This window comes from Chelon labrosus (genome assembly GCF_963514085.1).
Source record: "Chelon labrosus genome assembly, chromosome: 13".
Classification (NCBI taxonomy): domain Eukaryota; kingdom Metazoa; phylum Chordata; class Actinopteri; order Mugiliformes; family Mugilidae; genus Chelon; species Chelon labrosus.
Window position 1 is genome coordinate 25107099 of NC_140346.1, and position 12978 is coordinate 25120076.

Genomic DNA, 12978 nt, shown 5'->3' on the forward strand with positions numbered 1-12978 from the left:
CAGTATCAGCTCTATTGTGGCAGAGCAAATTAGCGTTCTTATCACCATCCAGACATTTATCGTGCATGGCTATCTTTCTGTCTCAGCCACACTTGACAAATCAGAGATGTACAACCCTTAACCCAGTGACCTTATTACCTATAAGTTCAGACGGAACAACACATGACTGTCTTAGTGAAAGTTCAGTATCAGTGTTTCCGCGACCTGACCTTACAGACGCCCCGCTGCAACACCTACACATTGTTTTCTATGTAGATGGCTCTAGTTCAAAGAACCCAGATGATACAAATGCTACCAGATAAACTGTGATGACGATAACCGAAACTTGCACTTACCAGAGCCTACGAGTTAACGAAAACATGCAAAAACATCCTGCACAGACGAGGTGTCAGAGGGAAACAGGAAGGCAGATGTAGCTGCAAAAATAGGTGCAAAAGCGTTGCTCACTGGAGTAAGGGACTCTGCCCAGATGCACCAATCTTACAGGACATGCAGGCACATGCACCACAGACAGAGAAATCTCTACGGAAATGCAAAGGGGCAACACAAAAAGACAATATCGATGTCTGACCAAAATCGCTCTATAAATGGGCAGCAATGGTGAGCCATGGTAGTACACATGTCTCAACAGGAGGGATGTGCGCACGAGTACTCCAGAAATATACGACCTATGGGTTTACAAATTATTCTAAAAAATTTTGTAGAGACTGTCTTATTTGCGTCAGGCCGCTTTCCAAAACCGGAGTACCCCTTCCAACATCTGTGCACGGATTTTATAGAACTACATAAGGTCCAGGGAAAGAGATACTGCCTTACAATCATAGATCCGTACTCTAAGTGGGTGGAAGTGTTTGCATGTACTCATAATGATAGTCTTACTGTAGCCAAATGCCTATTAAGTAATACCGTAATACCCAGATTTGGAATACCTGAGATCATCTACAGCGATGTAAATGGCCCAACGGTTAAACATAACGTTAAAAAAACATTGTGAAGTTGAGGTTAAAAAAGAAAGAAGAAACTAAATTAACCTGGGTAGACTGCCTTCCCTTGGTACAACTGTACTTACGAATAAACCCTGCAAAACAAGGGTGAATGCCTTTCGAGGTGAAAATACCACAGGTAGGAGAATGTATACCCCCCGAACTGAAAGAAGAAAAGACTTTATTAGACTACATGGTAGATACCCTGCAGCAGTGTTGGTAATCTTGAAGATTTGCCTGACAGACCTGGCCTCCAAATTCACTAGATCCCAAACTGATCAAGTATCTGTGGGATGATCCACAGAGGCCCCCCAACTAACAAGATTCTGTTGCCAGAGACCACAGGACACCCTCAGAAGGCCCATGTTCATTGTTTGATGAGTCACAACTGTTTTGGAGGCACAAGGAATACCTCCACAATATTGGGAAGGTGGTCATAATGTTATGCCTGATCGGTGTACATGTTAAAGTATTCATTCTTGTGGCTCATTTATATATTTACTGTGGAAGGCAAATGTCTAAATGCAATAAGGAATGTGATATAATGAGGCATCCCTGCTTCTTTAAATACTGTATTAATACTGTCATCAGCAAAATATCAATTACCCTCCCTCTGCAGTGAAATGCATCATCACAGATTTGACACTGACATATTAACCAGAGGAACCCTCATCTGTTACCTTTATTGGGCCCATCCTAGACTTCAGCCGCAGCTTCTTTTCCTCACAGCGTCTCCAAATATAAATTAATATGCAGCACAGTTCCAAAATCTCCACAGCGGCTCGGGGCCTCGCCTCGGGTTCTGGCACAAGCAGCAGTTCAAGACAAGTGTATCAAATTTCATCAGCCCGCCTGTAAATCAATCACCTCGGCCGCTCGATGAAGGGGGCACCGGAGTTAATGCACCGAAGGCAAGGGGGCGAACCCCGGAGTTTTTCGCCCATTATCCGTCGCGGGAAGTTTGGCCAGGAGCGGACGCCGAGGTTTTTGACTCGCGACTGGCCGCTGCAGCCTGCCCTTTGGAGCAGAAGCGAATGAAATGTCTTGCTCAAGGGCGCGGTTCCGGTAGCTGTCCTTGCAGGAGAGGATTTCACATCCCCTTCCTCATATCCAAATTTTCCAGGTCTATCAGATTTAGACCTTTCCCATCCGTCAGTACCTCCAGGCTGCTGCTGCTGCTGCTGCTGCTGCTCTGACCTTTCAAGGTTTGAGAGTGAAGTGATTATCCTCCTAACGGTCAAATGTAGTGTAAAATTGACATAGTTAATTCATAGTAAAATACTCCTCCTATCTCGCGTGATACCCATGAATTTCCACTTTGAGTTTGCGTCTCGTTAATAGGCGGCAATACATTTCAGCTGCAAAGTACACAGCACTCTCAGTTGATATGATTTCATTTTGTGAAAACCATTACTTTGGGATAAGCGTGCAGATTCCAAGCGGCAGCCCTTTCGTTTTCCTTTGCTGCTTTGTGTTTGACAAAACAAAAACGTCGAGCCTCGAGTTTATCGGCGTGCTCCCAGCACGAATGCGCCAGCCCGCTCTTACTGCATTTAACAAGGACTGCAGGCACGTGCATTAACTCGCCATTGTTCGCCTACAGAAGACGGCGTTTGTTGCATGTGGTTTCCCATTGTACGCGCTTTGATTTATGTCGCCACCGCGCCGACCCTAATAACCGAGCGGCTTCGTGCTCTTTTGCGGCGCCAGGTAATTTCTCTTGCCGCGCAGCCCGATAATTCCGCGGTGCCGGAGACCGATTTCTGACCGCGTGCAAACCTGCTCCCTTTCCAAACAACACAATCCACTTTCAACCTGGCCCCATTGTAATTATCAGGAGAACTACTGTCCACAAGAGGGAAGTGTTATCACATTCATCCTGCCATTCATTTACAGCCACCACCGCTTACAGGCCTGATCTTGTTTGGTTTCTTCTGGAGAAACAGATGAGCGAGGCGAGGAGTGAGTAAGATCTAGTTAGTCACCTCTCGTCGTCAGGTCATGAGGTGGAAGTGATCTCCTCTAGTGTCACTTCCCCTGTTTCTCATTTCCAAGGCATTACCTCACTGGGAGTGTATGCATGGATAACTGTTTGGATCATAATTTAGTTTCCACTGCCCCCGACTTGTGGCCTACATGAGGTTTGTGGTCGCTACAGGCGTCACTGAGAAGATCCCCGGTGGTTCAGTGCTTATTAAAAATAATACGCTTATGCTATGAAGTTAATAAAATGGTAATTGATTTTTGTTTACGGGTTTCACTGCCTGATGTGATTTGCTGCACTTCTGGGCCAGAGATCATCCACAGATTTGAATTAATCATCATGTCATTTCGTTTAGTACGTTTTATTCTGATTATTTCAATCTGTGGACCACCTTTAGACCAGAGACTAGGGTTCAGCTGACTCTCTCATTGAGGAAGGATGGACTTTTAAAAACCTGAAGTCACCTAAATGTTAGTTTTGATCCTCGTTTCTCTTTTCCACTCGGACTTAAGTGAAGTTGTGGCTCCTGAAGGGCACGTCAAGCGTGGGTAGAGTGAGAAGTGAGTAATTTTACTTCAGCATTTCTGCACGGACTAGACTGTAGTCCCTAACTTTTGCTGTCTAAATGATCCCAAAACGTTGTTTTTACGCACACCGTTTACGCATTCGCAATATTTAAGATCATTAATGCGCATGAAAAGTTGCGATTCTCGTGCTAAAGGAGCTTCCATGTTGCTGTTGTAGGTTTTTTTTTTTTTTGGTCTTTGCAGGACAATCCAGGCTCCTCCCTCCCACAACGTCACCCGATCCCGATCTCTCCCAAAGCGTCAGCGATAGTCAGCAGCACACTGTGGTGGCAGATCAGCGGGGCGGTGCGCGTAGCGGGATAGAGCTGCAATTCATCCAAAAAGAACGAGAGAGAGAGAGAGAGAGAGAGAAGAGAAGAGAAGGGGGGCCGCATCCCACCATTTCTAGAGTTACAGCAACTTCACCGGCCTTTGCTGTGCAGATTTCTCCTGCTGGCTGCAGGGAAAGAAGAAGAAGAAGAGGAACCGGGAACTTGCGGAACTAAAACCGGGACAGTGCCCACAAACAGTCCGCTAGGTGCGGTGTCAGCTTTGCAAACGGAAGAAAGGAGAGCGACGTTTCCTCGGAGGAACTCTGCTGGAAACTTCCCAGCACAGCATCGATCGAGGACCTCCCGCCCACTTTACCTCTGATCCACAGTGCTGGAAGGGGGGAGAGAGAGAGAGAGAGAGAGAGAGAGAAATAGAGAGAGAGAGAGAGAGAGAGAGAGAGTTCAGCAGCCGCTGCGGTGGATGGAGCAACAAAGGCTACATGGTTAAACTGGAAGAGCTCCTTTGACGCGAACTCAGCGCTCCTGCCTCTACTCGCTCGCTACAATTTCCCAAAACACTTCATCACCTAAACGGCAGAACCTGCCGCCGCTTGGATCTCGTTTCGGGAAAGGGAACCCAGCCAGGTTCTTGTTTTAGTGCAAACTCTCCGCCAGCCAGGGGAATCGCCGCAGACGTGAAAATTGATGCTTTGGCACGGAGGAGCGCACCACCGATCCTCTAGTTTTGCGAAAGTCTCCTGCTGCTCAGCGAGGGAGGTAGACTAGTTGGGGCCGAGAGTGGGATTTGCAGAAGTTGCATGCCTGGTCTTTGTCGTCTCGAGTGAGCCCTATCCATCCACGCTCTCAGGTTATCAGACGAAGATCCGGATAGTTGAGGTGCCATGGCGATGTGTGCGGGGATATGGGCACTCCTGATGGCGCTGCACATTCAAGGTAAGCCTCGGGCATGGTCTCCAGCATCTGCCTCATTTTATCATGACCCTTACTGCTCTGTGTATGTATATATATATATATGTGTGTGTGTGTGTGTATGTGTGTGCTGCATGATGACTTGATGAATTCGCGGATCGATGCGGCTGCATGGGTTTGCCTCTGTGCAACAAGGTGAGCAAACGACTGAGAGAAAATTGGAAAGTGCTCCGTGTCTCCGGTTCCAAGCCCTGCTGAAACGGCTGCGGAATACTCATTGCTGCTGCCAGATGAAGTGAACTTACCCGGGCAGCAGGCAGATGGCGATATGAGCGAGCCGTGTGGGCCAGCAGCAGCAAAAGCAGCAGCAGCAGCAGCAGCAGCAGCAGCCTTCAAGTTTTTCAATATTTCCCTGTAATGGCAACTCTGAGACACGCAGAGCCCTGGAATGATAATTGAAACATGTTCTCCTCAGCTCATGACTCTTAGTTGAATATTAAAATAGTAAATAATTAGACTCATTAGAGGAGCTCCTTCATTTCAGACTCTCATTACATTTCTTATTAAATCGTGATTTTTTTTCCAAGGAACAGCGAACCAGGGTGTGATGATATCTCTCAAACTGCACCCGGTTCTTCTTTTAAAAGGACAGCGTATTCATGTGACTGATGAACGGTTAAACGTGCGCCGGGGTTGACATTGATCAGCCTGACACTGAAGTGGGCCTAATTATTTAAACACATGCCTAATAAGCCTATTGACTGATCGGAAGGAGCATCATTATTCTGGTTTTATTGACAACCGTCTAATTGGGGGGGGGGGACAAGCCAAGCCAAGGCTTCACTGGAAGTTTGTTTACATGATCCACAGTGGGGGTCATTTTAAGGAAGAAGAAGAAGAAGAAGAAACGTCAGATCGTGTTTTGACTGGCCTGACGTCCTCGGTTTCTCTGACAGGCTGCAGCATGTTTACTCCACCTAACATTTTTCCTTCCTCTCGTGACCTCTTTTGAGTCTAATACGTCTGAACCGGAGGGATGTTGTGGCCACGTTTCTTTTCCCCCCCCTTTCTCCTTTTTCGAGCGTTGAGAACAACCCGAGATGTTGACCTTGTTGGCGGCCATTCTCCTCGTGGCGTCACATGTTTGAGCCTGATTGAATACTTTGATCAAAAGCCCTGTCTGATTTGTATTGAGATGATCCCTTTGCTTGTGGAGAAGATCAGGATTAACTGGTTCCCTTGGGATTCACGGTGGAAAGCTTTTGAAGCTGTTCAATCAAGGGAGTGGAAAACGTCTCAAAAAAAAAAAATTGCACTCCAAGCATCCTGGAAACGTCTTATTTGAGTAAAGCTGGTGAAGGAGGTGCTTTCTCAGCGTAATTAGACCTTGTATGATTAGGCTCTGCTCTTACTTATTTTTTTATTGCTGTAATTTATTTAAAACCAAAGCAAAGAGTACATAATTTATGTGTCCAGACATCTTCATGAAGGGAAGGGCTTTGAATTTTCTTTTTATTTCAGCAGTTGTTTGGGCCCGTTTCTTTTGACATGCAAAAACAAGAGTTTGGTCTTTCACCCTGAGGTTAAAGGGCTCTGCCATAAATGCCCTCCTCCTTTGATGGCCTAATTGATATACAGCATGTTCCAGACTCTTCCCTCATTACCAACGCACAAACAAGTAGGAAAGGGCCCTAACAAATGCAAGAAGCAGCACACCCTGTTGCAGTTAGCCACAAGGGAAACCCATTTGTGCCCGTCGTGGTAATAACCCGTCGCGGAGAACACAACGGTGCCAAATTCATAAACGGAGAAATATCCAGAGCAGCTCGCCAAATAGATCATCAAATAAAAAGAACATTGAGAATAATGGATCTGCGAGTAATAACAGCAGCTCTGTTCCTGTGTTCTTATATTAGCACTTCTGTATTCCAGCCTGGTATTTAATTGAGTGTGAACTGAGGCAGCAACCAGGTGGTTGTTTATGGCTTGGCTCCATCCTGGGGTCCCGGTGCTGTACGAGCCCATATAGATATCACTCTGAGCGCTGGGGTAAGGAGATTTTCCTGCTTTAAATCCTCCTCATAGCTGGATTTAACGTTTGAGAAATGAACTACGAATGGTGGACGACCGTCAACTTTGACTGTGCTGTGGTTCAGGATTGGAAATTGTGTTGCCGTGAATTATAATCTTTGTAATAGCTTGGCAGCGTGGAAGCTAAAATCCCTCCGCTGCAGACCCCTGTTGTTGAGCTCTGTCGGCCGTTTCGGTCTTTCTCTTGAGTGTTGAGCAGTGAGCTTCTCTGGTAATATTATTTTGTGTGTCGCTGACCTTTAACTGGGTTTATTTGTTGCTTTGATTCGCCCCTAACGTCATCTGAGAGATGTGAATCAGAAGTGTTCTTGTTTTGTCTTATAACAGCTCCATCGATTCAGCTGTTGAGTGCTACTCGTGCAGCTAACTACCTGATTTCCATACGCGGGCTTGTCACCAGAGCCTGACACACAACAGTTCATTCTGACTTGGGACAAAAGGCTCACATGCTGCTCTGCTGCAGTGCGTTTTTATTTTTTATTTTTTTTGTTTTTGTCTTCCAGACTCATTTGAAGCACACTGAAGTCTACTTTTGTGTTTGAAATGTCACGCACTTCAGCTGCGGATGGATTGATTGATTGGTTGAGGTGTTCGGAGGGTCGGAGGACAATTACAGACGCGTTTGTACGCAGTGAAATAGATGTTTGAGGTGCAGCAGTGAAGCCAGGCGGGAAACTGTTTCCTCTGACATGACATGGAAGGAAAACTGCTGGCCTTTGGAACATAGCAATTAGCATTTCGACTTTGTTTAATTTTTTTCTCTCTCTCTTTTGAAGAAAGCTCTAATTGCCGCTCTGTGGCATTCTGCGTTTCATTTGGGTGACAGTTGTGATATAATGGAATGGAGAGTGTCACTATGGGATTGTTGGGCCTTGATGGTTTGAGCGTGAATGCAAATTGCCTTGATCCTCGTTCCTTTGGGGAGTCTCCCTTTGGTCCCGGCTGAGGTGATGGATGGGCGCGAGCGCTGCGAGTCCTGGGAGACTAGCTTGAGGGGAGCTGACAGGAGATTAAGCTTTGCTTTTTTTTTTTTTTTTTTTTGCCGTAGGAACTAATGGAGGCACTTGGCCACTCAAACTCCATCTCGCTCAGCATTTAGCTCATTGTGGTTCTCCTGTCAGCTCTTTAGCAAATCCTTCTCGGAGCGCAGCGTGAAACGTCTCTGTTAGGCGTAGATTCTTTCCCGCGTCTGCCATGATTGTGGAAATGGATTGGTCCTTCGTTCATTTCTCCTCTCAGACAAGTGTTTGAGTTTTGTTCACCGCACTTCGGTCTCTGCATGAAGACGGCACATCGCAAAATAGATGAATAAAAGCACTGAACCTAAATAATGGAAAGGTTACGACAAAATGGAGTGTGCCCTGCACGTGGGAGAACGCACGAATAGTATTAAAAGACAGAATGGATGTTAAATTAAGTTCACCTCAGATTGTTTGGATGCTGCACTTTAAAAGCAGGATTTTAGGGAATGAAAGAATGTTTTGGGGCCTCCAGTGAGGAGCTTGCAGCCCGTGTGCATGTCTCTGCGATGATGAAATAGTTTGGATCTGATCCCCCGTCGCTGAATGAAGCTATTTTAGGGTACAAGGAAGTTTAGTCAAGTAATGTTTGTCCTCGACGCTAGCCGGCTAGGGTTACCAGATAGCTTGTTTTGTAAGAACATGCAGTTCCGTATCATATGCTGTGTTTTCTCCTGCTTCTTCTATTGCTGTCTCTCAGGTGTCCTCTAGTGCTCCCTTGCTGTCTTCACACCAGACAGTCACCATATTGGATCGGGATGGAAAACGCATTTATCAGCGAGCTGCAGCTGCAATTTTTACGCTTTAAGTCGTTGAAATTCTCCTCTGTTTTAACTCAAATCGCAGCATCAGCAAAGTAAGGGGAAGGGGAAATCAATAGGAGGGATCAAATCTAGCCCAGAGCTTTTCTGATTTGGCATTAATCTGTCGAGTCTTTTTCTTTCTCCTTAGCCGATCCTTGTCAAGGGATTAAATGGTTAAAGTCCTGCCCTGCTCTCGAGAAGGAGAGCGGGATTGACTAACTACATTCGTTCCATATTTTCTTCGCCGTTTGTCAGATAGCTGTTCCGGCATCTTAGGACGGGCTTGATATGGCTCCTGAGTTGTGGATGTAAATCTTCTCAAGACGAGGAAGTAAATAATCTCACGTGTTTGAGGGTTTTCCGACCGTCCGCCCTGTTTTCACGTGACACCATCTTGCTCCAGCAGCTTCTCTGTGCTATTTCTTTACAGCAACTGCATCTTCTTCTTTTCCAAGCTGCAGTGCAAAGGGAGTGCAGCCCTTTAATGCATCATTCGAATGTTTTCTTCTTTTTTTCCTCCACGCAGCCCTCTTGCATCTTCTGCTTCACTGGTTTAAAATAAGAAGCCATATGGGAATACTATTCTCTCCTCATTGTATCTGGGTTTACAACTGGGGCATTTAGTCACGGGCTGATCGGGGATCGAGAGAGTGGATAATTCCCGGTCTTTCCCTCTAAGGCTGTACGCCTTCAAAATAAAACAGATCTGATCGGTGCGGCTCCCGCCCCCCCTCTGTGACTGCCTGAACAAGTCAATTTAGAGCAGGCAGCTGGGCTGATGTGCCTCCATTAAGGTGCAGGGGAGGACTGGAAACCGGTCGTTGAGGGACCATGCTGAGTCTGAGGGGGAAGCGCTTCCTGTTAGGTCACACCAGGAAAATGTTGGTACAGGAAAACCACCAAACAGTGACAGGATCCACTGCATGTTCTGTCACCCAGCGGCCTACACAACACACAAGTTTTTTTTTTGGGGGGGGGGGGGGTTGGGTGGGTTCTTGTTGTGTTTTCTTGGCTCTGTGCTCGCCTTCGTCTGTATTTTCTCTACTTCTTTGTGTACTACTCTTTTTAAAACTTGATGGACTAGTTGCTGCTGTTTTGTGTTTGACTCAGTTGAATTTTGTGCTGACGCGTGCGGTCTGTTGACAAGAGCTGGCCCCCGGCTCTGCCTTTTACTGTCTTGGGTCAAACCAATAAAGCAGATGGCTGACACATTGGACCGATATAGGCTGTAAATTAAATATTAGATACAAGTTCTTCCCTTGCAACAAAAGGCATGCCTCTGTTTGACGATTCCATTGCTAAGCAGGAACACTACAGCACTCAATAGCTTGGAGTCTTGAACCTTTAGTTGTAGTTTCAAGCACAGCAATGGATTCAGCCTTCAACATATGGAGGGTAGACCTTCATATTTGATGCACTAACTGCAGGAATGGTTTCACAATCTGTCAAGAGAAAATTGTGTTTTCTTTAAATGTACGACCTCAAGCAGGTCAACTGTGTTTTTTTTTTTTTTCACAATCTGTCTCCAACTTCTTGACTGAAAACATCAGCGTATCTGTCAATCCCATTACAAGTCTTCCACCCCCCTCCCCCTCCTCCACGTAACTGCACATGCCTTCAACCGATAAACACCCCCGGGGGTCAAGCTCAGACGGAATACAGGCTCGCGGGACTCGAAAATATCTAAAATTTTCTATTATGAAAAAAAATTCAGTCTCTCGTCGCGGTAAATGTTCGGAAATTAAAGGAAACTTCCGTCACTGTGACACACACACACACACACACATCGCTCTGGCTTTCATGAGGCTCAGAGCTGATCTCCTGCCAGAACTTTGTATTATTCCCTTTTTTTTTTTCACTTTCTACAAACTTGGGTGCACGCCTACCCCCACCGCCACCACCCACCCTCCCTCCCTCCTCCCTGTTCTATCTGTCTTCTCCCCTTTCCTCCATCTCCCGTTTCCCCCGCTCTGCCTTTGAGAACGGTGCGTGCTGAGCGTCGGGCCTGGTTAGCGCTTGATACAAAAGGGGGTTTGTCTCATGAAATGTTTCCCTTTTTAATGAGTGATGGTGTTCGCTCATTTAATATTCCGCGCTGATATCTCTCCGGGAGCTGACTGTGCTTCAAAGCAACAGCGTGGTTGTAAATGGGAGTGGGTGAAGGATGGAGGAGGAGGGGGAGGGGCAGCGACAGTGGTGGTATAAAGGAGAGGGGGGGGGGCTGCTTAGAAAACACAAACACAGGTTTATTTATTCTCCCTGACATATAGCTAAGCTCCCAGTGTGCTGCGGCTTGGTGCAAAGCTCCTTAGTGCCCTGGTCCTGTGCAGACAGTCTATCAAAATATGACTGATAACAGGTCAGCTCATATTCCTCCCGGTGTCTTTCATTTCTGTTTTCCTCCGTGATTTTCGATAACGGCTCACTTCAAAAGGATTTCAATTGCTCATATGTGAGCGTTTCTTTTATTCCTGCACCTGCGTCACAGCTGACACATGTTTTCCCGGGGCTTGTCATTATCGCTGCGATTGAGGTCGACACAAGAACACAAGTGGTAGACTTTCTCCATAAGGCCCCCCCTCGATCACCACCACCACCACCACCTCTCACTTTTTTTTTCCAGCGCCCTGACTTTGCTGTGAAAGAGATGAAGATAAACACGGAGATGGCCTGCAGTTTGGCATTGATCCTTCCATTTTGTTAGCACGGCCTGTGCCAAAGCAACTAATGTAGTCAGCTATTGATTCCCCAGTTTCAAGCCTGGCTGAGCTTCACTCCCATGTTGCATTGTTTTTAGAAAGTCAGGTGCGCCAAACGTCCCCCGCCTCCTCCCCGCGTGTCCTCTTGTCTTTTACAGCTGTGTACGTTATGCGACTTTCAGTAGATTCGGTTTTTAAAATGCGTGTGAGAAAAGAGGCGGGCGGGTGAGTAATCTAAACACCAGCCTCATCTCTGAGCGACGAAAGGGGTTTTATTTATCCCTTCATCTGAGGCTGCAACAGACCGAGTCTGCAGCGGTGCACCTATTTAAACTCTTGACTCGTATGCATGAAAGCAAAGCTGTGGGCTGTGTTGAGCTTTAACTATATTTACTCCCCTACATGCAGCACACTCACACAAATCACAAGTACAGGAAGGAAAAAGGCGGAAAACAAGGCGAACGTGCGTGAACTTTTGTTCTTTTCCGATACTTTTTTTGGGAGCAGCTTGACCGAAGGGACTCGTAGTCATAAATACAAGATGTGCACATACCTTCCACATTTGAGGTCTACATCAGAGGAAACGCACACAAGGTAGACGTAGCATCCCTGCAGCATTATTTTGGGAACTCGCCGGCTGGAAAGCAGGTCTGACTGCCCTTCATCATCCTCCGAGCCTTTCCGGTGTATGGCTCAGTTTTACACTAATATTTTCAGCCGCTGTCGTGCATCGATGTATAACATAACATATCAGCAAGGACACATGGACTGGGTTTCACATCAGTGTAAGAATGAGCTGTATTTTGAAATATGATGGCGAATGAAAGGAAATTGTAGATGTCACGGAACAGAAAAAATAAGCTCAAATAAAAGTAAAACATCCGGCTATTTAATGCGCTGCAGTTTGTTTGTGTCCGCCAACACTGAAGATGACATTATGAGGTTGTGCTTTATTTGGAGCTGCTTTGCATTTGCATAATTTGAAAAGCAAAGGTGTGCACGTACAGGAAGCAGCGATGTCTCGATAAGAGCGGGTTGATAACTGATTTCGTTTTGACCTGATCTCAACTTTGAATGAGGCCACCAACGTGAGCGACGGATGCAGTTTATTGACATGTGGTGCAAACACAGAGTTACCCAGAATTTTTGCACTGCCCACGTCTTACAATCTGATGCCACCAGATTCATCATCCAGATAGCGGACTCGGGTGAATCCAGGTGGAGTTTGCAGCGGCGCTGACAGTAATTTCTTATCAGATAGAGAGCTGGGCCCCTCCATACACTGCCAATATTTTTACTTTCTGCATCTTTCACTCTGAAACACTCGGGGTGGGAAATGTACAAGAGCCTGGAACGTCCACTAGCGACCGACTGTCAGCTACGAAACAAGGGGTTGCGAGTGAATCCTTTTGTCTGTGGACGGGGCTTTGAGTGTTCTGGTGAAAATAGTTTTACAAAATGTTCACCGAAAATGTTGCGTGCCAACTAACATCTCAGGGTTTGGGTGAGGAGAAGAAGACTGCAGACAGATTTAGATCATAGTTGACCTCAATCTGACTACCAGTCGGCATTGACATTATGTCTGGGTTACTTTTTTACTATTTCCCCTGAAGGAAGTCATTTCTAAAGCA

The 12978-nt window shown here is 46.2% G+C and overlaps 1 protein-coding gene across 2 annotated transcripts in view; it reads left to right on the forward strand.

Annotated features, from left to right (window-relative positions):
• The first annotated feature begins 3802 nt into the window (after nucleotides 1–3802).
• nectin1b (nectin cell adhesion molecule 1b) overlaps nucleotides 3803–12978 on the forward strand; it is a 153634-nt gene continuing 144458 nt past the window's right edge. The window contains exon 1 of one of the 2 annotated variants that reach the window (XM_084558106.1): nucleotides 3803–4759. In XM_084558106.1, coding sequence (XP_084414232.1) covers nucleotides 4708–4759 — 52 coding nt within the window. In that variant the 5' untranslated portion in view covers nucleotides 3803–4707. The remainder of the gene's footprint in view (nucleotides 4760–12978) is intronic. The other variant, XM_084558107.1, reaches the window with a different exon arrangement.